This window comes from Apis florea, unplaced genomic scaffold (assembly GCF_048593485.1).
Source record: "Apis florea isolate Af1SG1 unplaced genomic scaffold, ASM4859348v1 contig_3803_pilon, whole genome shotgun sequence".
Classification (NCBI taxonomy): domain Eukaryota; kingdom Metazoa; phylum Arthropoda; class Insecta; order Hymenoptera; family Apidae; genus Apis; species Apis florea.
This window is the reverse complement of record NW_028256864.1, coordinates 873,843-899,602: the sequence shown is the minus strand read 5'-3', so window position 1 is coordinate 899,602 and position 25,760 is coordinate 873,843. Positions and strand designations below refer to the sequence as shown.

The window sequence follows — 25,760 nt, the reverse complement described above, 5'->3', positions numbered from 1 at the left end:
AGTTAATAAAACATATTCACTAGTAAAATATAACAATAATATATATAAATTACATTATAAAAAAAATAATAATGCATAGGAATATAAATGCAATATTTAGATTGTAATCTAATTTTATCGGAAAAATAAATATTTATAAATTCCAATGATTTTTTAATTGTAGTCAATTTCTAATATTTTACATCCTATGATTTTTTAATATTTATGAATCTTGATATATGATTTCACAATCGAAAATTAATTCAACATAATAATCGATGAATAATGATAAGATTAATCTAAAACATTTTGAGTTTCAATAATAAATTTCTTTTTTGAAAGAAACAAAGAAAAAAAAACTACAATTTAATTATAAAAATGAATTGTAAAAATAAACTTCACCAAATTTATATAATATTTAATTTATCGATTATTTGTTATTACTTATAAAATATACAAATTATACAATTATATAAATACAAATTACATAATAAAAGATCATATATACAAATTTTATTAAATTAAATAAATTAATTCATATAATATGTTCTTTTCATGTATATGTTGTTATTGATAATCAAAAAAAGAAAAAAAATAAACAAAATATTACAACGTAAAATTAAATTAATGTAAATAAATAAAAATTAAAGTTAATTATGTAAGATTATATATATAGATTATATATATTATATATATATATAATATATATATATATATATATATATATATATATATATATATATATTTATATATGTACATATAAATATTATATAATATGATACAATATTAATAATATACGAATACGAAATAATTGAAAATATTTCTCATCATTCTTTTGATAATTTTTTTCTTTTTTTTTCTAGTCTATACTTCTCTTGTCTTCTTTTATTTATATTAATTATTTGTTCAATTGTTCTTCTAAATAATTATTAATTTCTAAAAAATTATTCTATTTTGTGATTTTGTATCAAAGGATTTAATTTGATATTCAATACATAATAATAATAAAAATAAATTATATAAAAATTGATTTATTTACAAAGATAATTTTATTTCTTTTTTTATCTTATTATTATTTTATTTCTCTGAATTTTTCTTTTTACATATGATAATAAATATTAAATATATTATATATAATAATACATATATGTATTATTAATAATAATAACATACATAATAATAATAATAATTAATAATAGCATGCATATTAAATTTTTATCAATAAAAATTTTATTTCGCTTTTTCAATAAATTATTCTATAATTTTGATTTCAATTATTAACGATTCGAATGATAATTCATATTTACGTATAAATATATGATATAGATACGCATGAATCCGCATATTTTGTTTGTATGCGTATTCAGCTGATGACCTATAATTGTCTTTAGTAATTAATTAGCTTTCAAATGTGGAAGAATCGCTAATTGTTTTGAGATTATGAGATCCTTCAGAATTTTAGTAAGTATTAAACAAATACTTGAATTGAATTTAAAGAAGATTAAAAATCAAATTTAATTTTTATAATTCGAATTTAATATTTAATTACATTTTTATATATTAGCTTCTTATCGGTTACATCGGTTTTATTTTTGCACACATTTCCATAACCAATCATTTAGATGAAAAATTAAGACAAACAAAAATTGAAATAGCCAAACTTCATATTCGAGAAGAATCAATAGGTAAAAAAAACTAATAAATAAATTAAATGTTCAAATGAAATATATTTAAAATAAATTTTTTAATAACGATCATAGTTGAAACAAAAGTATACAATGTAAAATGGAATCGATTGTGGAAAGAAGATCTCAACAAAGAACTACCTTTCATAGCAAATACATTCAATAAAATATTCTTGATAGAAGCAAATCATTTTATAACATTTTCTTTTGATGCTTCTAACAATATCTCATCGCGAGAAATAATTCCAATCTCTAATAATGGTCCCATTAAATTTGTCAGAGTATGTAAATTAATATTATTTATGATTACTTAAAATTATATATAATATTAAAATATTTCTCTTAATATATTACAGAGTATTATCTGGAAAAATGTACTTTATTTGCTAATTTGTTATATAACCGATTTCTGCATTATTTATACACAAACAAATAATTTACAATTAAGATATCGTCAAACCATTCAATACAAATGTCCTATGGATGCTAACTTTTTCGTTCGTGACAATCGGCTTTATCTCGTGGTAGCCGATAATTTCGGTCAATTTCCTGTGCCGTCTTTGTAAGCGAAATTAATAATCATATATATTTAGAATTATTTTAATTAAAAATTGCATTAAGTACATTTTTTATATATAGAATATACCATTGGAAAGAAACATATATGGATAAAATAAAGGATATAATAACTACTGCTGCAGTATCAGTCACTACATTTAAATACAAACAATCGACAATCATAGTATTCGCACAAAATAATGAAAATATTCCTGATATTGGTTCTATGGTATATGAATTTACAGAAACTAGTTTGGATAAAATACAATTCTTGAAAACTTCAAATCCGATTTCCGTTCATCATTATAGACATGCAGGCTTTAGTTTTATTTTACTAATAAATCAATATGAACCAAGTAATTTACTTTGGTGGGATGGTTCGTTCTTTTCTTATTTACCTTTTATATATTACAGATCTATGAAAATTACATTTTCAAGTTATTTTTTAGGATATGAACTGTTAAACTGGCAGCAAATCCCAGAAATAGAAATACCTGATTTAATTCATATCGTAAATATCAACGATGATAATTTTTTTTTCGTAGTCTATGATGTAAGTGTAGAATTTAATTAACTAATTAATAATCAGTAATTATTATAGTATTTATAACAAATATTATATATATATATATATATATATATAAAAAATATATATATATATATATATATTTTTTTTTAGAATATTTTAAAATTATACAAGTTTGAAAATGCATCAAATTGCACTCTAATAAATACTATGAAATTACCTAATGGAATGTTTTTGATTGACATACGAACTCGAATTGACAAATCTGTGATAAATATGCTACTGATTATCATGAATTCAGATCAAATTTACAGTATAGAATCATGGGAGTTAAAAATTGAAGAAATTTTTCCTGGTTACTTATTTTATTTCTCATTTAATTCTTTCAAAATTATTTCTCATTTCATATTTATTTTATTTTATTTTCAGAACATTTGATTAAAAAAAGCGATACTTTATCGAAACATTTGACCGAATTAGTTGAAATGTTGCAACAAAGAAAACCTTTTTTAGAAAAAGCTACAACCTTATGGTCTCTTTTATTCTCTGCACATGAAGATTTAACAATATCAAAACTTTTAATCTTGCAAGATTTAATATTAGATTCAGGAACTGTGAAAAACATTAATGTTTTCATAAATGAAGATATTATAATGCCTCGAGAATTAGAACAATGCATGGGAAATTTAATCCATGAAATTGATAATGTTTTAATGTCTAAAATTTTAATGTGGAATAAAATAAATAGAAATATCATTATTGATGGAGATGCATTTATTGAAGAATTGCAGATTAATAAACTGATTGCAGATTTTTTTAATGATGTTGATATTTATTCGAATGATATTACAGATTCAAGTAAAATGCAAAAATTTTCAATTTCGTTGCAGAAAGAAGATATGATTATAAATGATCTTAAAGTAGAATCTATTTGTGGAATTCCATTCCGATGTAAGAGTTGATAATAATAATTACTTTAAAAGTATGAAAATACTATTAAGAAACAAATCTTTATTTTAGATTGGTCTCTAGCTAATGATATATTAAAATTAGAAATAAATTTAGCATCAGATAAAATTGAATTTTCAAATGATACTATATATTTAAATTCGAATATATCGTTAATAAATTTAAATATGAAAATGTTAAATGGCACGAATGTCAACGAACTTTTTGATAAATTATTTATCATTAATCACAATCAGAAAATTAAAGGTAAATTTCATAAAATCATATTAAATTATTAACTTAATAATAATATTTAAATTTAAATTAAATTTTTTTAGGAAATATTATTTATAATAATATGTTAAAAATCCAGAATCTTACAATACAAATGTTGAATGAAAAGTCATGGAATAAATATATGAATACAATAACCAATCAAACTTTTGATAATTTTATGGTAAAAAAATTTAGAGCGGAAAATTTGTTTGCGGATTCAATAAATGATACTCCAGTTTCAAAAGCAGCGCGAATATCTATTGAAAATATAATCAAAGGTATTTAAAATAAGATTAATTTAATTTTTAAAAGTTTTATATTATAGTTATAATATTATAACTATTCATATTTGCATGAAAAATTTTATGTTTCATAGGAGATGTAAAAATTGCAAAATTACATGTAACAAAGAAATTTGTAATTGATTCAAAATTCAAAATATCGGATATTCCATATCAAATATATTCTAATGTTTCCATTCAAGGTAACGTGAAGATAAAAACTTTAGAATTGGACAATTACATGCAAATCTTTCTAAACAATGAAAAAATAAATCTTAATAATATTCTCAATGTTTTTTGGACAAAATCAAGTAATCAAGTAATCAAAAATGATATCATTTTTGAAAATAGTTTAACTATAGATTACTTAAACACAAAGTACTTGAATGGGTTTTCTGAGGAAGAATTTTTGTACACTACTGTATCAATCATTCCAGAAAATTTTAAAAAATTACACTTTGAAAATATTTACGTAGATGATATGTTTTTCGTTGAAGAAAAAAATGATAATTTTTTCGAAATTGCTCCAGAATCTATAATAATTCGAGAAAAATTATATGTAAAACATATACACGGAAACGAATTATTCATTGATGTTTTTAATGATGTTCCTATTGTCAATATTTTAAACCAAAAACAGCCTCATATTTTTCTGCAAAACATGACTTTCTCTAAGATTAAAACTAAACAAATATTTGTAAATGAACTTAATTTTCTCTTCTTTAGTGATAAAAATAATACTTTCTTTTTACGAAATGGCAAATATCAGAAAATTAAACTTATGAATGTTCCAAAATTTTGTTTAAAAAATCTCAATATTGAAAAAATTAATAATCTCGAAGTAAAAAAACTTGGATCATTAAAAAATATAAAGTTGTCTGATTTAAAAGATTTAGTAATACATGGTGATTTAATTGTTAAAAATTTAAATATTATTTACTTAAACGATATTGCTAAAAAAAATATCGTATTCAATATTATCAATAAAATTGAATTCCAAAAATTAACTGTAGAGAATATCACGTTGAAATCCCTGCATGATCTTGATGTAAATAGTTTTTTTAAAGATTTTCTCTCAAAATCAACAGAACAAAATATAACTATAAAATTCATTTTTTATAAAGTTACGGTTAATAATATCAAAACTAAAATTATTAATTATCAAAATATCTCTAATTTGATATGGATTGATAAACCTTTATTGCTAGAGAACATCAAATTCGACAATTTAATTGTAGAAGGAGATATTGTAACAAAAACTTTAAACAATTTTGTTTTTAATGAGGTAAACTTTAAATTAAAATATAAAATGATAATATTGACTTTTAGTTATTAAATTGAAAAAAATTTTATTTCAGTTATATTCAAACTTGATCAATGTGTCAATATCAAAAATCACTAATTTAAAAATACACGGAAATATTTCTTGGGATATTTTTTCAACAAATTCCACTTCTTTGACATTCTTACTCAAAAATGCAGTAACCAAAACAACGAATCAAATTATTCAAAGCAATATAATTTTTCAAAAGAATATATCAGCATCAACAATTAAAGCACAATCTAAAGAAATCGATAAAATACATAATATTATTGTAGATGCTGTGATAGATGATGAGAAAAATATTGAAATAATTGGTCAAAAAATTTTTAAAGAGAATCTAAATATTGATACTATATCAGTAATCAATGATATTGATATTCCTATGATTAACAATATTAATATTCTCGAATTTAATAATTCCGTGGTAAGAAAAGATCGAGAAACAATAATAACTGGAATTATAACTTTTCTCGATGATGTTGCGATTGATCAAATTCTTGTCAATGATAATGTTCATAACATCCTCCTGAAGGATGTGATTCTGGTAACTGATGTATTACCAAACCACATATTTTTCAAAAATCTTGTTATATTAAAAAATGTACGTTTGAAGAATTTTGATAAAGTAGATTTTGATGAATTTTTAAGGAATCGTGTAACTATTGACAAAGAAAATGAAATATTTTTTGATGTATATTTCAATGATATTATAGAAATAACAGGTATGTATACAATTATAAGTAAATCATATTCAAAATTAAAAATTATATTAATTCGTTAAATAAAACTTTAAAACTGCAAGCATGAGAATTATTTTAACAAAATCTATAATATTTATATATGATAATATTTATAATTTATAATATATTTATATATATATTATAAATTATATGAATCATTCAATTTAAAATTTTATGTATACACATTTACATACATATTCACTAATAATTCAATATAATATGATTAAAAAATTTTAGAGAATGCAAATGCATCAACACTCAATGATATTTATCTCTCCGATTTGGTTCTAAATGAAAGTAAGGAAACGCAAATAATATCTGATTCAAAGATCTTTGAAGAAAATTTCATAATAAATGGCAATATTTATACACCATTTATTAATGGGATGAATATATCATTAGAATATTGTAGCGGTGTGCAAAATGATGAAGACGTTAAAATCATCGGAGATTTGGTAAAATTGTTTGATTCAGATAATTTACATGTATATATTTTATAATGTATTTAAAAATTGCATATTTGTAGATTTTTGAATCAAAAATTAAAGTTCCAGAAAATATATCCGTTTTCAACTTAATAAACGAAGTAAATTTATATACTATTCTTTATAATCTACAAGAACAGACACATCAAATCTATCGCGTGTTTGTACTAAATGAAATTAGAATGAAGGAGAGCATGGTTCAATCTTCCTTAATTTCTAAAACTCTCACGAACATTTTTTCATATTTAGAAATAGAACAAAAGTTAAGAATTCAAACACCTAATATTAAGAAGATTGATGTTATTTATTATGAACAGATTACAAAACTGAATATGTTTGGAGAAGAAGCAGGATATTTTTGCGGACTTCCAGATAATTGTTCTTGTCCAATTGAATATATGGCTGAACTTACCAAAAAAACTTGTCAAATTCGAAAAATAAATAATAATAAAATAATAAGAAATTATCAATATTTGTATAATATATATGGTATAAACATAGAATCAAATGCAATATCATATAGCCGTGAATGTACATTGAATAATACCGAAAATGAATTCATTACAATTTTATGGATTAAACCTAACATAATTGATACTGGAGATATATTAGCTAATATAAAAGAAACGTCTTTAAAAATTCGAGGTTTTATAAAAGATGCAAAATTTTTCATGACACATGATAGTATGATATTAAATATTAATAAAATTATTTAATTTTAAGTTAATTAATAAATTAAAATAAATTAATTAATAATTTTTAGTTTTTTAACATTTTCTAATTTTTAATTTTTTTATTTATTTTAGATGCTACTTTTCTTGTACTAGCAGTATATTATGATACGATACTTGCAACACATCAGACAAATTCTCTAATTTACAAAATTGATTTCAAGAACAATACATTATTTTTGTATCAGAATCTATCTACTGATGGAGCTTCGACTGTTGAAATTTTTAAAAGAAATCACGATGTATATCTTCTATTTGGTTGTTTTGGAAACTCCGAAAAATCATCTTTATATAAATTAGATGCTTTTACTTCCAAAGTAAACGCTTTATTATTAATTATTTTATAAAAATATTTTAAATAATGATAGATTTATTTTTTTAGTTTATAATAATTAGAACCTTCGAAGGTAAAACACGCAATGTAAAAAGTTTAATTCAAGAACAAGATTGTTTTGTTTTTTTAGACGATTTCGAGACAAATGCAATAAATATTTTTTATTATAATTCAAAATTTGATAATTTTTACAATTATCAAACTCTCTTCTATAATTCACAAGTTTATGGAATAGAATCTTTTTATATGAACGGTATGAACAATATATTATGATAAAATAATAATTATATTTAACATTTTTTATTCTATTTATTATTTTAGAATTTGGTCAAACCAATTCCTTTATCATTGTCACAACAGAAAATGATGGATTTTATATTTATGAATATATGCATGCACAAGTAAGATTATATTGATTCATTAATTAAATTAATCTATATAATTTAATCTATATAGTTTTTTTCATAAAATTATTTTTAGAAATTCCAATTGAAGATACATCACCACATAGATGACTTACAAATTATGATACCTTTCTATCATTTAGAAAATTATTATATCTTTATGGGTACAAGCACAAATAGCACTATATTACGAATCATAAAACAAGGTCCCTAAAAAATTTTATAAGAATCTTATTATAGTTATAATATATAAGTTTATTTACATATTATGTATAAATTAATATATGGTAGAATTAATACATACATATTAATAACTAAAATATATGTAATATATATTTACAATATAAATTTCATGTATTGAATAATTAATATATTTGTTAGACAATCGAACTTTATTACTTTATATGAAATATATATCTTGGTTGGAACATCTATAAGACTTATGTCTAAAAAAGCAGATTTAGTATTAATCGAATTGCGCCAGCGCAATTCCAACGAAAGCATTGAACTTTAATTTTTACAAAAAGAGACTTAAGACAAAATCAAATGGCATAAAAATCATTACGTGAGGATATAAGCAATTAAATGGTGTAGTTGCAAATATTTTCAGAACGATATATAATAATATTCTACGACGAATTCTGTAGTCAACGCAATACGAAGTGTAAAGGTTTTTCTCTTTCGTGAAGTAGAAGCCATTGTAACACATTGAAGTTACTTCTTGTTGCTGTGTAACACTACTCTTAAAGTTTTAAGGTATATTCAAGTGCAGAAAGTGTTCTTTTAATTTCAAAAAGATTAAAAACGTTTTAAATTAATTTTTTAAAATGAAACTGTCAGGGTATCATTTCATTGTTATTGGACAACTTTTATTCGTCTCTAATTAACTGCAAGCAATTCATAACTTGCATATAAGTGTATGTAATTTAACTTATTTAATATGATTATAATAGATAAAATATTCTCATCAATTTAAAGAGATTGAAATATAATCAAAATATAATTAAATTTAATTGCGTCTTCTTTTATCCGGCATGTCTTTTTTGGTTATGTCAAAACGATGAATTGGCATAATAAAACATGTACCAATTTATTAACATAATGTTGGTAATATTGATACAGTTGATCTTTTTAAAACAATCATTAATTTTCGCTTTAATTAAAACATTTTATTCTATTCTTCCAAATAATGAGAATACTATTTTGAGGTTATGACACGTATTAGGAATTTTCCATTACTAAATAATATTAAGTATATTTATTTATATATTATTATAATACCACGTAATTATATTCTATAATTATAATTAATTTTATTATATCATATAAAACAGTTCCTTCAAGGCAGTAATGGCTGTCAAGGGGCTAATAGCAGCAATTGTTCAATTTTTAACTCAACAATTAGAAGAAGGTGATATTACAGCAGATTCTCGGGAAAGTCTTGAAGTAGCAATACAATGTTTAGAAAGTGCTTATAATGTACAAGCATCAGATACTCCAACAAATTTTAACTTATACGAAGTTTATAAGTCTTCCGTAGAAAATGCAAAACCTTATTTAGCTCCAGAAGCTACCCCAGAAGCAAAAGCTGAAGCTGAAAGATTAAAAAATGAAGGAAATGCTCTCATGAAGGCTGAAAAACATCATGAAGCTCTTGCCAATTATACGAAGTACATATTTTGATCTATTTATTTATTATTATATATTAGTTGAAGTAAAAAAAATATATTTTTATAAAAATTTATATATTTGTAAAATTATAACATTATTATTTTTTTAGAGCAATTCAATTAGATGGTCGTAATGCAGTGTACTATTGTAACCGTGCTGCAGCATATAGTAAAATTGGCAATTATCAACAAGCAATTAACGATTGTCATACTGCATTATCCATTGATCCCTCGTATAGTAAAGCATATGGACGTTTAGGTTTAGCATATTCCAGCTTGCAAAGACATAAAGAGGCTAAGGAAAGCTATCAAAAAGCTTTAGAAATGGAACCTGACAATGAAAGTTATAAAAATAATCTACAAGTAGCAGAAGAAAAATTAGCTCAGCCAAGCATGAGTAATATGGGATTAGGTGGAAGTGCATTACCAGGCATGGATCTTAGTTCACTCTTGAGTAATCCTGCTCTTATGAACATGGCTCGTCAAATGTTATCCAATCCAGCTCTACAAAATATGGTGAGCAATTTTATGAGTGGACAAGTCGAACAGGGAGGACATATGGATGCTCTTATAGAAGCGTAAGAATTAATTATTCTTATATTTATATATATAACATCATAAAAAAATATATTATATAAAAATATATTGTATTTAAAAACTTTTTAGTGGTCAACATTTTGCACGACAATTACAAAATGCTAATCCTGAATTAATTGAATCTTTAAGACGACAAATGGGAGGAAATCCAAATGATCCAGATCCACCTCAACAAAATTAAAAATTGATTATGATACGTTTTAATGATTTTACATGAAATGGAAATAATCAAATTTAATTGGAACATATACATTATTAAAAAGCAGTGTGTATCATTTTCTAATATGAAAAAGTGAAAAATTGTAATTAAAATTCACTTAAATTATCATTTCTTAAAATTATACATATATAAATATATATATATATATATATATATATATATATATATATATATAATATATACGATAGAAATTTTCCTATAACTTAATTATTAAATAAACCATAACAATTTATCTTTTGAATGTGTGCTGATGACATTTGATATGTGAAGATTAAATAATAAATACCAAAATATAGTGAATATTTTATGAATGAGAACATTTCAGAATATAATTGATGCTTTTTATGTCATACAAAATGACTCTTAATCTATTCTAATTGATATATAGTATAAACATTTTTTAGCTTTTAAAATTATTTTCTATATAATAAATTATTGTTATTATTTAAAAACTAAATGAAATTATGTTTCTTATCAAATATTATAGTATTATATATTTTTTTTAATAACTATTTTGTTCAAAAATTGATTATTAAATTATTAAAAAATTTCAAAATATTTAAAAAGTTATAGTGTTAGCTTTACAGTGAAAAATGTACATAATTAAACACATTCTAAATACATTATTTTATTAACAAATTATTTTATTAAATATTTTCAAAATATATTCTTTATTTAATTTCTTTATTTATTTCTGCAACTAAAATATTATAATAATATAAAAATTTAACAATAAGATAAGTAATTATTTATAATCAAGTAAAAATTACAATTTTAATTAATTAAATTTTATTATATTTTTAAAAAATTCAGAAATTTGAGTTTTTTTCTTTTAATTTTTTTAGAATTAAGAATTTTTTAGAATTATAAATAAATATATTATATGACAACATTATTCTTATTTGTCACATAAATCTTTATATTTATAAATACATTTTTTATATTTATGTTCCAATTTGTTTTGACAATCTGTTTTGTATATGCAAATTCATAATTATTAATATTATATCTTACATATCATTCATTTTTACAAAATAATTATTGCCATTGATTAATTATTCTGTTTTTTTTTGTTTTTTCTTTTTTTTTCTTTCTTCTTTTCTTGCATTATAAATTTATTTACATTTGTAAAAACATGTACACATGCATACACACACGCGCACACATTATTTGTCTCAATTTTAATGGAATTATTAAATTATTTAGAGAGTAATGATAAAATTACTATATAACAATAAAACAATATTTTTTCTTTTTTTGTATCGATTAAATTATTAATCCTAGTTTTTAGACATATTTAAAATTTCTATGATTAAAATAATATATAAAATACAATACTTGAATTATACTTATAATTTTTGTATTTATTTTTAATAAAAGATAACATTTATAACATTAACAAAATTGAAAAAAATTTTAAATGCATTCGCAAAAATATATAATTTGTCATTTTACTTGTTTCATCAGTTTCTTATTTATTTCATGGCTATAAAATTAATATAATGCTTTTCACGTTACATACCAAAAACACTGAATGATGAAACTATGATACAGCATTATTTACATAATTTTTCAAGCCTTTCCATCATTCATTTACAAATATATTTAAGAGAAAAAATTGTCAGTATGTGAGACAAAATGGCTGGCAATAACATAAGAGAATAGAGAAATGAGAAAATAAAGTTATACCATGTGATTTTGTTGAATAAACTATTGCTACAATAAGCCTCTCATCATTCCCCTATTCTTATTTCTATGTTACTAACAACCATTTTATCTCGCATATTAGCAACTCTTTTGTTCAAGAAACATTGTATACGTAAAATCCTTCTAGATTCCTAATATATGATGATGCATGATTCGTTGATTTTATAATATTATCTAGGAACGTATTATTAAATGATGCATAAATTAGACATCTTTCTTTTTAAAGAAAAATTATTATATTAAACATATTTTCATTTAAATATATAATAAAAAAATTATTTTTTAAATATTATTAATAATTTTCTAATATTACCATACTCTCATTATAGATAAAATCACTATATAAAAATTACTACATGTAAGCTTGTAAACTTTTAATATGAAATTAATAAACATAATATTTTTCTTTTTTTTTTTAATTATGCAATAATAATGATTAATAATTAAAATTATACAACATTCTACTAAGAGTTATACAATATTCAATTTCAATTACTTAAAATTTTATTAATATACAATTTGAATAATATAAAAAATTATTATTTTATAATTATCATTATATAATTTATAAAAAATTTACATGAAAATTTATATATATCGAAAGTCTGATAATATTTTGTAAATTTCTAGGAAAGGGTACTTTTAAAGCCTCAATACGATCCTGAGAATAATGCCCCTCCTTACTACTCTATTGCCGCACACTCACAGATTGAGGTGTGGCCATCGAGGGCAGCCATCTTCTTGACTTTCTGTCGCTTAGCATTTCAGGTAAATACGCAATTATTTCTTAAGTAATACTGATTAGAGTGGTGTGAGAGTGTACTGTGTTGTGTGCTCGAATGGTTTAAGCGTGCTACATATCGCTTTGTTAACGGCGCAACCGGGAACTCTGTGTGTCAAGGAGGGAAAAAAACCTTCTCCTCCTCCCGCGATAGAGAGGGCCGAGGGAGTGCCATGCGTTACGAATCCACAGCATCTTCGCATGACGACCGTTTAATTCAACATACAAGAAGCTACACGCTGTGACTGCATTCAATCACTGATTTGGGATCGTTTGTACCAGTTCAAATACGACCTGGGCTTTAATTCAGTATGTAAATCGTCCCCTAGGCTCTAGACCCCTGCGTCGCTATCCTGTCGCACCTTCAGCGCCCCCATTCTCCCCTCTTTGGCTTTATCCCCCTCCGCCACCACCTTTCGGCAATGCACTTCCGGCTGTGCAAAATTCGACAAAAAATTCCGAGTCCCAGTCCGGAAACTTAGTAAGTAAAAATTTATGTCACGGCTTCATTTTGACATTCCTTTGTCATCGTTTATTCTGTCAACCGACATCTCAAAGCTACAATAAACAAAAGGTCGGTACGCTTTTTAATGGTAGAAATCCACATTTTTATTTACATTTTTATAAAATTTTTTTTATCTTATAGCATATTTCTTATCCACTCTTTCATTTTACATCTTTAAAAAGATTTCATCAAAATTTCATGACTAATAAAAATATTAAACAAATATGTCAATTTTCTTCAATTTACATATATATAATATATATACATATAAAAAATATATATACATATATAAAAAATGTTTGAAATATTTTATATATATGATAGATAATTTTAAAAAATAATATAGTTTATACTAAATTTAAAAAAATTTAAACAATTCAATTTATGAAATGTTAAAATAATCGATTAAAATATTATGTAATTATTAATTTTTATAACAAACAAATGAAATATAAACTTTAAAAGTTTATTTTATTAATTTATATTCAAGTTTTTTCATTGCTTTTCTTATAGAATAAATTATATTATATATGATTAAAATTTTTGCTTATGATCTATCTGTAAAAAGTTTTAAATTAAATTTTTAAGTTTTAAATCTTTCTTTGTATATTAATGAATATATCAACATAAAATATAAATATTTAATAAATATTTAAAACTAAAAAATTAAAAAAAAATGAAATAAAAAGATTATATTTTTACAATTTAATAAAATATCTTTTAATGAATGGGATTTCATGTTAAAAAATAGTATTTTGAAGCATATTATATCAATTTATATGGATTATATATACATATTTATTTGTCATTATCTGAACAAATTTATAATTTTTATAAATAAAGAAATACAATTTATTCAATCAAAATTTTATACATCTTGTCTGTGTATAATATGAATGTATTGCATATTATATTTTATTTTTGCTTCTTAAAAATAATTTTTTTATGGTATACATATTTCTTAATAGTGCATGTTTAATACAAAAAAGTATCAATCTTATGTGTCTATGCATGTTCTTCAAAAACATTTTTTTCTTAAGGCATAAGGTATTCTCTTACATATATAATATAATAGTATATAAAAATCTTTACATATGAATTAAATAACATGTGAGATATCCTTTCTTATATATAATTTTTAAAGCTTTACCTTATGCACTTTAGAATTCTGTAATCTTTGATCTAAATGTGCATATGAAGTCATTATGATAACACCATGATAATATTAAATTCACATTATATTTAGTCTTTGGCATTTGCAAAATCTTGTAGTGTGCATATTTTCATATATATCGGAAGGAAAGAGTTATGAATCAAAATCATAAAGATGCCATTGTGATCATAGTACTATAATTAATATTTTTACAGATATTTAAATATATTATGATTGAAACAAAACATATACATACATATTTACATATATATGTATATAATATAATATTATATATATGACATCTGTAGTACATGCAAATATCTCACAGCCTTTTATCCATTCTAACATATAAAATGTCCACTTAAAGCAGAGACGCTGAAAGAAAGACTAAAAACATGGGATGCAATACGGGCCGATGCCTCGGTCCAGACGATACGGGGTACCCTGGATCAGGTACGATCCAATCAATATCCTTTCAATTTTCAGCCCTCGTAGGTTGCTTTCTAAATAGTATTAAAGTAGATATGAAATATAGATATATTTAAAAAATATTATACCTATATATCTATTATATAAGTAGCAGATAATTATGAAATTAGAGACAATTTTTAGCAGTAAAATTACATTATATTACAAACAGAGGGCTGTAGAAAGTATATATAAGCTATTGTATTTGTAATGCTAGTATCAATTTAGTATTCTATTTAAATATAAATGAATACAATACTTTCAGATGACAAATATTATACCCTACGAGGTTTGAATTCAAGTCACTGTTTATAGCATTGTGAGGAGGTGAATTTAACTGAACAATTTCAAAAGATTACCCTGACTTCTTCCTAACTCTATCCTGAAGAATGCTTTTTCTTAATCTCTTTTACTATTTTCTTTATATCTGTTTAAATTTAGATCTATCTATTTAAAATTGCTTTTTATTTATTTATGCCTTATTAAGGTGTAGGAAAAGTAGTTTTCTTTAATATTGATATTATTTACATCTTTTCAAATATTCATTGCATTTCCCATTAAGTTGTAATTATCTTATCTTACATGTATTATGTGTTCACTCACTGCATGCCTTTAGTTGAATTAATTTTAGATGGTGTTTTCAAGATGTTAATTCAATTGATTTAGATTCATTATCATTCATATCTGAATAATGATTAAGATATTTTTCATTTATATTGTATAAAATTACAATTAAAGTTTAATCATATATAAAATATGACTTCCATACTAGTATTTATATTAAATTTTTCATTTTATATATATACATATATACATTTATATATGTATATATAAGATAAAATTAATAAAAGTTAGGTGTATTTTTATTATTATTAATATATATGTAAAACCAAACATATGTTCTGTATATATTAATTATTATTAACAAAAAGAGGTAATAATATTTAAAATTAAAAATAAATGCTCATTTTTATTTAAACAATTATATTATTAAGTAATTATATAAAATTGTGATATTATTTAGGATATTATATAGGTAAGTTATTACAAGAATTCTAAAGCATTTATATTTAAATATGACAAGATATTAAATATTTTTAAATTATGTAAATAAAAATTTGTTACTCATGTGAAGTGATTTTAAAATTTTTGTTTTTGCATTAATAGATATATTTATTAAAATTATATACATTGAAATTAAAATTATGTATATAAAATTAGAATTCTAATTTAGAATATGTTTGAATATTAATAAAAAAAATATATAATGATTTATATTTTAGAATTCATGGCAGCCATTAGAAAGAAATTGGTTATTGTGGGTGATGGTGCTTGTGGTAAAACATGCTTACTTATAGTCTTCAGCAAAGACCAATTTCCAGAAGTTTATGTACCTACAGTGTTTGAAAATTATGTTGCAGATATTGAAGTTGATGGGAAACAGGTGAGTATATAAAGAAATTTTTTTATATATTTAATTTTTTATATTTGTATTTTTTTCTTAATATGATAAAAAAAAAATCTATAATAGGTGGAACTGGCTCTTTGGGATACAGCTGGACAAGAAGATTATGATAGGTTGCGTCCACTATCATATCCTGACACAGATGTAATCTTAATGTGTTTCTCTATTGATAGTCCAGATTCCCTGGAAAACATTCCTGAGAAGTGGACACCAGAGGTGAAGCACTTTTGCCCAAATGTGCCCATTATCCTTGTTGGAAACAAAAAAGACTTACGCAATGATCCTAATACTATCAAAGAACTTAGCAAGATGAAACAAGAACCAGTTAAACCAGAAGAAGGAAGAGCTATGGCTGAAAAAATCAATGCCTTTGCTTATCTTGAATGTTCTGCTAAAAGTAAGGAAGGTATTAGGGAAGTATTTGAAACAGCCACTCGGGCAGCACTACAAGTAAGTATTGTTCATTACAAGTTTCTTTAAAAATGAATATAAACTGAGCAGACGTTATTATAAAAATTATGTGAGTTCGTAGGTAAAAAAGAAGAAGAAGGGAAGATGTTGGCTCCTATAATTCTTGAATTATCACCGATAACGAGACAACACTAATGGAATTGCTAGTTGCAATGAAGCTAGTTGTTATGCCGGAGATCCCCAGCGGAAACAATAATATAATAACAATTTATCTTTAATTATTTTACATAATAAAGCAACTTATTAAACAAGGAAACTACAAAAATACGTAATATAAAAAAAAAACTGTCATCAAAACTGGAGACTTAAACTACTGATTAAATTCAATACAAATATATATATATATATATAAAATATCTCACACAACTGGGTCAATTCATCTTTAAAATGGTAGAAGATAGATGAAAATTTCATTAGATAAATATAAATATTATAAGTAGTGCACAACAAAATGCACAGTATTACATCTGTGATCTAAAGTTATGTTTCAAAGATTTCTAGATCATTTCCATTTCTTTAAATTAAACTGGTTTTTTTGTATTTATAAATATATCTATATATATATCTATATATATATATATATATATATATATATATATATATATATATATACACACATTGACAAATTGTCTTAAATTTTATAGAAATATGTTAAAGCACTCTTTGAAAATAATTAATTCAAAAGATATTTTAATTTTAATTGTATAATTATGTATTGTATGACAAACAGAAAAAATAAACATAAGAGCTTATATATTATACTGTGCAGATTTTTTTTGTTTTTCATATACTAAATTTTGTAAATTCATAATTAAAATAAAATTTTTAAACTAAACATTTTTAGATAAAAATGTTTTAATACTTTTTAAAAAATAAAAGCATCAATTGATTTATTAAAAAATATAAGATATCATTTAAGAAATTAATGATGATCTTGAATTCTTTGAAATGCTTTCATTTTCAGCATAAATATATACTAAATTATGTTTATTTAAAATTTTGTTAAATGAAATTTTTTTTCTATCTTTTTTCGTTTTAAAGCTATAACTTGATCAAATTGCGTAGATATTTTGTATATGCTATAGTATATGAGAAACTATAATGTATATTGTAATGACTATTTGATTGTATTTTTTAATAATAATGAATTGTGCTTCAAATTTAAAAAAATTAAACAATTGTCATACCAACTATTTATAATTATGATATATGATTATCTATATCATTATAGTAATTATCATTATTATTAGTATCTCATTGCTATCGTATGCATCTCTTTCTTTTTTCTTTTTTTAAGTCGTAGTGCATGTTTATTTTTTAATAATAAAAAGAAAGTAGAAAGAAGATAAAAAAGTTGGGGGAATTCCTAAAAAAATACAAAAAGAGAAAATGGAAAGAATAAAGGTGTTAGTATGCAATGTAAAGTCATAGAAAGCAATGTAAGAATTTAAAACAAAATGTTAAGAATTCCAAATGTTACGTCGCTATTTTATCAAACCATCGCATTATATCTATATTTCTTACACAAAAAAATAAACTTTATATTATAAAATTGCGTAAGTAGACCAACGGATCACTTTGATCTTTAAGATATCAACTAGATTAAATGTATTATTAATTATTATTATAATTATTAATTATTTTTATTATTATATTATTGTAATACGATGACACTAACATTACGAATTGTAACAGCGATTATATTTATATATTTCGACAACACATCCATTGTATCCAAGTACAGAAGTACATAAATGATGTCTTGATTGCGTTTTATTACGCGATATTTTTTCAAATTATTCGACATGATGTAATCACTCTAAATTAATAATTTAGGGCGAACAATTTTCATAAAAAATATAATAATATCATGGGACTTACAGGATACTTTACATTTCTATCAAATTCGATTGAAAGTAATATGTGTTCTTTAAACGTAATTAATTTATGAGTTCGAGTTACCTTTGCAAAATGATCGTATATTCATATCTGTTATCCTGTATTTTTTCTCCCTTTTATTTCATTCTTTTTTTTTTTTCATTTGTATGCATACTATTCTAATCTAAACTTTTAATCTTACGTATCTTGTATTAAAACTAATCTATAAGATTCATAAGGTAGTTGTTTTTTGCAAGAATAAGAATTGCAATGCAGTCTTGGCCATTGATTTAATGAATGACTGTGGAATTGTGTTCAACAAACTTTTTTTAACGATTAGCAGTACTATTGAATTACGCTTTTAATCGGAATCTCTAAGGTTGCAGTCAAATTTTGCAACGGTCCGAAATTTCATTTAACAAGAATTTATATATATATATATATATACATAATCTTAATAATCTATTGTTAAAACATGTAAAAATATCAATTATTTAATTGTTCGTAGCACAATTTAAATTAAAAAGTTAATGAATAATTAAGTTTTTCATAACATTTAAATAAAATTTACAAAAAAATTCTCGAAAAAAAAAACAAGTTGAAAGTAACACCTTTGCAAATATAAATCCGTTGCAAAATTTATAAAAAATTTTTTATAATAATTTCTGAAGAATGTACTGTTAATTATGATTGTATCAGTTAATCCTTTATGGACTCTTTTTATCCAATGTTGCAATAAGTGCGTGTTTCAAAATAAAATAAATTATGAGAAATTTGTACAAACATTATCGCAATTTTTATAAATATATGGATCACGGAATATATTAATACATAAATTGTTAACTTAGAAATTATACTTATTATTTTTATAATATTTTTTCATTATCGTTTTGATTCTTATCAAAATAGAATAATCTTCAATCATTATTGTATAAAAATTATAAATATTCTTTAATTGAAATAAAAGAAAAAAAATAATTAAACATAATTACATTTTTTTATGAAAAAATTTAAATATTGTTATATGCACAAACTTATAAGATAAGACATATGAATTTCTATGTTTGATAAGGATCAAAATGGTAATGTTTCGTATATCATAGCGTCTACCAAATTCATTAACATCTATGTAAAAGAAGAGATAAAACAACTCTGTTTGTTATTTTACATATTTAGTCCATATAGGATTAAAGATTGTACATAAAATATTACTATTCTTGAAATAGATAAGGTATTATATCTTCATGAATGTCCTATAATTTTTGTTAAGCATTTCTTTATCTATTTATCATGGAATGATAAAAATATAAATCATTATTCATTTTCTTATGATGATGTTACAGCAAATATATATATATGTATACATATACAGGGTGTTAATATATGGGATAGTTATAGAAAATCAATTCTAGATCAAAATAAACACAAAAATGATGTACAAAAATATCGATTAAACTTATTTATTAAATTATAACTAATTGAAATTTACATTAGATGAAGCAAGAAGAAAAAAAGGTTTCAAGAATTCCAATCCCGAAAATTGAAACCATTTTATCTCTATATCGCCATCGTATTTCATTTCCACATTATTTAACACAAATTTAAATTTAATTATTTATAATTTAATAAATAAGTTTCAATTTATATTTATTTTGATCTTTAGATGCTCTCCAAAAATGTCTTGAACGAAACGAATATATTAATACCCTATATGTATGATAAATATATCATTTTAATTTTGAATACCAAAAGTACATATTTGTACATGAAACGAATATGTAAAAAAAAAAAAAAAAAATAGAAAATACGTACTATTTTCCACGTCTCCACAGTTCTCTATAAATAATTTTATAATATTCTAATTAGTTATGCCAGTAGTAAAATAAAAAAAAATACTTCCAAGAATAAAAATGCAATCATTTTTATGTAATACTTTTTTAATATGTTTTACTTTTTCATTATAATTAAAATGAAAAAGAAAAAATTTTTTTATAATTAGGAAAATAAAATCAGGAGTAAATTTTTTGAGTTTTCATAGATCACTCTATAATTAATTAATCTTTACTCTATATATTTAAATATATTATTCTATATATTAAATTGTAATTAATAATAAAAATTACTTATATTAATATTATAATAATATAAATTTTTGTAAATTATTACTCCTGAAATAATTAAAAATTTATATTAATTTATATTAAATTCAACCAGTTTTCTATAATTTAAAAGGGATCTTTGAAGATACATCAATGTGCAAAATACATTGTATAATGAATTTTTATTTATATAAAAATTATATATTAGGGAGCTTAATACTAAAAAATAAAAATATTAAATTTTCAGTGCAAAATTTTATAAAAAAACAATTTATTTTATTTTTGATATAAATAAGATAATTTATTGACTTCAATCTAATATATAATAAAATATGAAAAATGGAATGAAAAATTAAATGTTAAGTATTATTTAGATCTGGAAAACTTTGATGTAATATCAATTCTGCACAGTTTTACATAGTATATAACATTATAAGTTATATAATATATATAGATGATCCTACTCTAATTATTCACTTTATTTTTCAAATACATTGTAAAATAAATGCAATCACATTACCAAAGATTTTTAATTGCTTTCTAATCTGTTTCTGGAATTAGAAAAATTTTTTGCTTTTATGTTTTTACCTACATACTTTTCTCACACTCATAAATTGTATAAAGAAAATTTCACTTCAAGTTTTGTTGAGATATATGTTAAAATTGTATGTAATAAACAACCACATATCTGTAGTGAAAAAATTTATAATTCATCACTTTTCGGCTTAACACTTTTGCCCTTACGATCAAATCCTTTTAATTCGTTGGTTGCATGTTTGGCAATATATTTAATAAAATCATCAAGCTCTCTACCACCTTCATATTTGACTGGATTATTTTTAGAGTTTTTAGGTGCCCAATAAAGCGTAGGGAAACCTCGAACTTCATATGGGCCAGGAACATCATTAGCAGTAGCATCAAACTTTATGATCTCAACATCCTCATTCGCAAGTTTTTCTCCTAATTCATCATAAACAGGAGCTAATTTTTTGCAATGACCGCACCAAGGTGCATAAAATTCAATCAATGTATCTTTGTCATTATTTGTAACAAGTTCGTCAAAATTTCGGGCTACCGCAATTTTAACATTTCCAGAATTATCTTCGGGAATTGGTTCAGACTTTAGATATGGTTCTAAAACATTAGCTTCCATATCTTTTAAGAATGCTTCGAACGTACTAACGGAGAATTCATCTTTCATAACAAATTTTTGATTATTAATATTTCTTGCCAATATAACAGGTTTATCACCTTTAACAAAATCAATTCCAAAATCATTCAATTCGTGCTGAAAATCATCTTTGGAAGAAATAGCGAAGTTCAAGTTAGGGAAGTCCTTAGCAACTTTGATAATTCTATTACGCCAATAGTTTGTACCCTTTGGATTTTTGATATAATCTACTGCATAATATGCAACAACTAATGGATTTTTAAATTCTGCTGTATTATCTCGTGTACGAACTCCCGCAATACCAAAACTAAAATAAATATTCAATTTTAGCAAATATTTCAAATATAAATATTTATATATATAATAATACAAATATTAGTAAAACATACTAATTCTTATTAATAAATTCTTGAATATCACCCATAGTTTCATCATATTTCACAATATTTGCTTCAAATTTATTTTGCAAAATTTTTGGTCTATATAAAACAATAGTATTCCTGTAAATAAAAAAAATATATTTTATTATATATTTAATATTAATCATAATGTAAATTTATTATAATATAAGTAAATTACTTATGTCCTTCTTTTTCCATAAGTGATTTGGCAGTTGTGTGTGCAAATCTAACTTTTTCTTTAAGTTTCTTAGAAACAGCATGGAAAGTTGTTGCTAAAGATAAATCTTCTTTTTCAAAGAAACCTATAACACTTACTTCATCAGAGTCTAAAAATGATTTTAAACAACTTTCTCCATTTAATTCTTTGGATGCTGGACCAACTTGTGCCTAAAATATATTAAAATTAATTTATATGAAATATTTAAATAACTTTTATATTATCAAAATCCTAATTACCTTCATATACTTGGCAATGCCAGCAGCTTCTCTAGGTCCATTATAATCACTAACAAAATCACCTTTAGAAAAGATCTTCAATGTTGGATAACCACTAACAGAATATTTGTTGCAAGTATCCTTTCCACTTTCTGTACAATCAACTTTAGCAAGAGTAATTGATGGATCATTATCTAAAAGCATTTCAGCAGCTTTTGCATATTCTGGTTTCAATCGTTTACAATGACCACACCTGAAACAAATATTCATATAAATGAATTAAATATTTCAAAATACAAAATTGAATTATTTTTATATTTTCTTATATAACAATTAAAATATTAGTTATTGATATATTACAAGCCGGCATTTGAAATTATTAAAACTTCCAAAAATATTTTTTTTAAATTAGTTTTTTTTATAATTGTAATACATACGATAAAATAATAAAGTAATAAAATTGTCTCCAATTCTAAAAATGTACAATTATTGCAAAGAAACTTCTTACCATGGTGCGTAAAACATAACAAGCGTGTTTTCAAGCCGTTCTAATTCATGGCTAAAAGTTTCGTCGGTTAGCTCCACTACATCTTTTTCTTCAGCTAAGACTGAAGCAAAAACCAAAAAAAGAAAGTTAAAATATTTAAACAGCATTATGGAAACTTATTTTTAAATCAAATTCAATCCGATCGTTTTCTTCAAAAGATACTGCTCGACGTGGCTTCAACAATAAGTTAGCCAAGATAGTCACGCAGTGCTGTCGTATCCTGATTGGCTGTTTCTGAGTATTTCACTGTGTGGGGATATATTTTCATTATACATAATACAACATCCAACATCTAATATGAATAAGACAAGATTTCAAATATATGTCAGTGAAATTATTTTCGATCTTTTTTAAGAAAAAAAAGTAAAAAAATTTGTATTTTTAAAAAAATTTTTATTGTCATTTTATCTCTCGTTCAGAATAGAGTTGATTACAGTTTAAATAATACTTTATATATATGATATAATGTTCAATATGGCAACACTGTTTTTGCAAACATTAGGTAAAATCCACAGTAAGCGACACAAATCATTGCAGTTTGAAATGATATTATAATATTATAATATATACTTATAAACACGATTGCGAATATCAAATATAGATAAATTAATAATGAAAGTTTTTACTTTCAAAATACTTACAAAATGCAATTTAATTATTGTTAAATCTGAAATATATATTTTATTTTATTTTATTTATTAATTTTTAATTTACTCTTCTAACTTTAAGTAATGTTCATAATGTTCATAATGTGTATATTCTGGAAATTATAATTTCGAAAAAATTAAATTTTAATTTGAGATATTAATATTCAATTTATAATTAGTTCTTTATGATTTATTTTAATTTAAAATTTTAATTTAATTTAATTAAAAAAAAATTGTAAAATAAAAATAGATGTCGAAAAATTATTTATAATTATTGATTGTAAAATAAAATAATTTATTTTTTATATTTATTTATATATTTATTAAAATTCGAAGATAAGATAAAATATGAAATCATATCATATTTTCATATCATATTTGAATTATTTTTTACCCATAAATAATATAATTTTCCTCGTTTTTCGATATCTTTATTTCAATTTGATTTGTGAATTTGTATAATAAATCATATTTATAAATATGTAAGCTAATAGTTTGATATATTATAGTAGTAGTTTTTACAATCATACGATCATGATTAAATCATAAAAATATAAATCTATTGAATAATACATCTCCGATAACGGTATTATCGCTCATATGCATATCAAATCTAACGTGATCTTATGAAAAAAATATTTTTTCAGCATAGAAAAAGTACTATAACGTCACGTTATTTCCATTCCTAATATCATTTTCAATATAATTATAAAAATAAGTTCGTATATCAGTCAAAAAGATCATAAGTTATATAGAATTAAACATAATAGTGAATGAAAATAGGAAAAATTCTTTTTCTTATTATTTTAAATTTTTATGTTTGATAATACTGAATATTTTGCAAGAGTGCAAGTTTTACATGTATGGATTGTCTATTTTTCTAAAGATATGGTCTAAAAATATATGATTTTTTTTAATAATTATATTCAGAATAGAGTTATTTAAATGTTTGTCAAAAGTTTTTTAACAAATATGTCATGAAATATTGTATAAAAAACATGTAACTTTAATATGATGTAACTAGTTCATTATTATAGAATAAGAAATATCAATTTTTTCTTTATAATTTTTTTATTAAATTAGATAAAGATAAACAAATGAGTAGCCAAATTTCATTGGATTTCTATGTTTAAGGAAAATTGAAAATATTATTTATCTTAACAAATCATGAAATCACCAAAAAATGAAACAAAACATAAAAATACATAAATCATTATTAAATTAATTAAATAAAAGCATTTAATCATATTTAATTATTGTATTGATGCAAAAGA

General features: G+C 22.4%; 4 protein-coding genes across 26 annotated transcripts; 3 read left to right on the top strand and 1 right to left on the bottom strand.

The window, feature by feature from the left end:
* The first annotated feature begins 1,419 nt into the window (after positions 1 to 1,419).
* LOC100869234 (uncharacterized) lies at positions 1,420 to 8,661 on the top strand. The gene is made up of 18 exons (XM_086916849.1): positions 1,420 to 1,440; positions 1,544 to 1,664; positions 1,740 to 1,945; positions 2,021 to 2,226; positions 2,304 to 2,599; positions 2,672 to 2,775; positions 2,902 to 3,103; positions 3,178 to 3,699; positions 3,769 to 3,963; positions 4,035 to 4,250; positions 4,349 to 5,538; positions 5,612 to 6,299; positions 6,555 to 6,772; positions 6,844 to 7,486; positions 7,609 to 7,850; positions 7,916 to 8,120; positions 8,189 to 8,268; positions 8,348 to 8,661. Exons 1-18 carry the CDS (start codon positions 1,420 to 1,422, stop codon positions 8,483 to 8,485), a joined length of 5,493 nt encoding a protein of 1,830 aa, XP_086772975.1. The 3' UTR covers positions 8,486 to 8,661.
* Positions 8,505 to 10,866, top strand: LOC100872670 (small glutamine-rich tetratricopeptide repeat-containing protein alpha). 3 transcript variants are annotated; one of them, XM_012492709.3, is made up of 4 exons: positions 8,505 to 9,027; positions 9,606 to 9,941; positions 10,052 to 10,519; positions 10,608 to 10,866. In XM_012492709.3, the coding sequence occupies exons 2-4, from the start codon at positions 9,622 to 9,624 to the stop codon at positions 10,717 to 10,719; spliced, it is 900 nt and encodes a 299-aa protein (XP_012348163.1). In that variant the 5' UTR covers positions 8,505 to 9,027; positions 9,606 to 9,621; the 3' UTR covers positions 10,720 to 10,866. The 3 variants fall into 3 exon arrangements, with proteins under 3 accessions (XP_012348163.1, XP_012348164.1, XP_031775389.1); XM_012492710.3 differs by having other exon boundaries at positions 8,511 to 9,188; XM_031919529.2 differs by having other exon boundaries at positions 8,511 to 9,523.
* Positions 10,867 to 10,945: 79 nt separating this feature from the next.
* Positions 10,946 to 21,335, top strand: Rho1 (ras-like GTP-binding protein Rho1). 21 transcript variants are annotated; one of them, XM_086916858.1, is made up of 6 exons: positions 10,946 to 13,233; positions 13,367 to 13,555; positions 15,275 to 15,357; positions 16,656 to 16,816; positions 16,904 to 17,287; positions 17,370 to 21,335. In XM_086916858.1, the coding sequence occupies exons 3-6, from the start codon at positions 15,300 to 15,302 to the stop codon at positions 17,406 to 17,408; spliced, it is 642 nt and encodes a 213-aa protein (XP_086772984.1). In that variant the 5' UTR covers positions 10,946 to 13,233; positions 13,367 to 13,555; positions 15,275 to 15,299; the 3' UTR covers positions 17,409 to 21,335. The 21 variants fall into 21 exon arrangements, with proteins under 21 accessions (XP_086772984.1, XP_086772981.1, XP_086772982.1 ...); XM_086916855.1 differs by having other exon boundaries at positions 17,363 to 21,335; XM_086916856.1 differs by having other exon boundaries at positions 15,272 to 15,357.
* Positions 21,336 to 21,525: 190 nt separating this feature from the next.
* Positions 21,526 to 24,328, bottom strand: ERp60 (disulfide-isomerase A3). Its single transcript, XM_003697878.3, has 5 exons — positions 23,801 to 24,328; positions 23,314 to 23,545; positions 23,036 to 23,244; positions 22,846 to 22,956; positions 21,526 to 22,763 (listed from the first exon to the last, which is right to left on the bottom strand). Exons 1-5 carry the CDS (start codon positions 23,944 to 23,946, stop codon positions 21,989 to 21,991), a joined length of 1,473 nt encoding a protein of 490 aa, XP_003697926.1. The 5' UTR covers positions 23,947 to 24,328; the 3' UTR covers positions 21,526 to 21,988.
* Between the last annotated feature and the right edge of the window lie 1,432 nt (positions 24,329 to 25,760).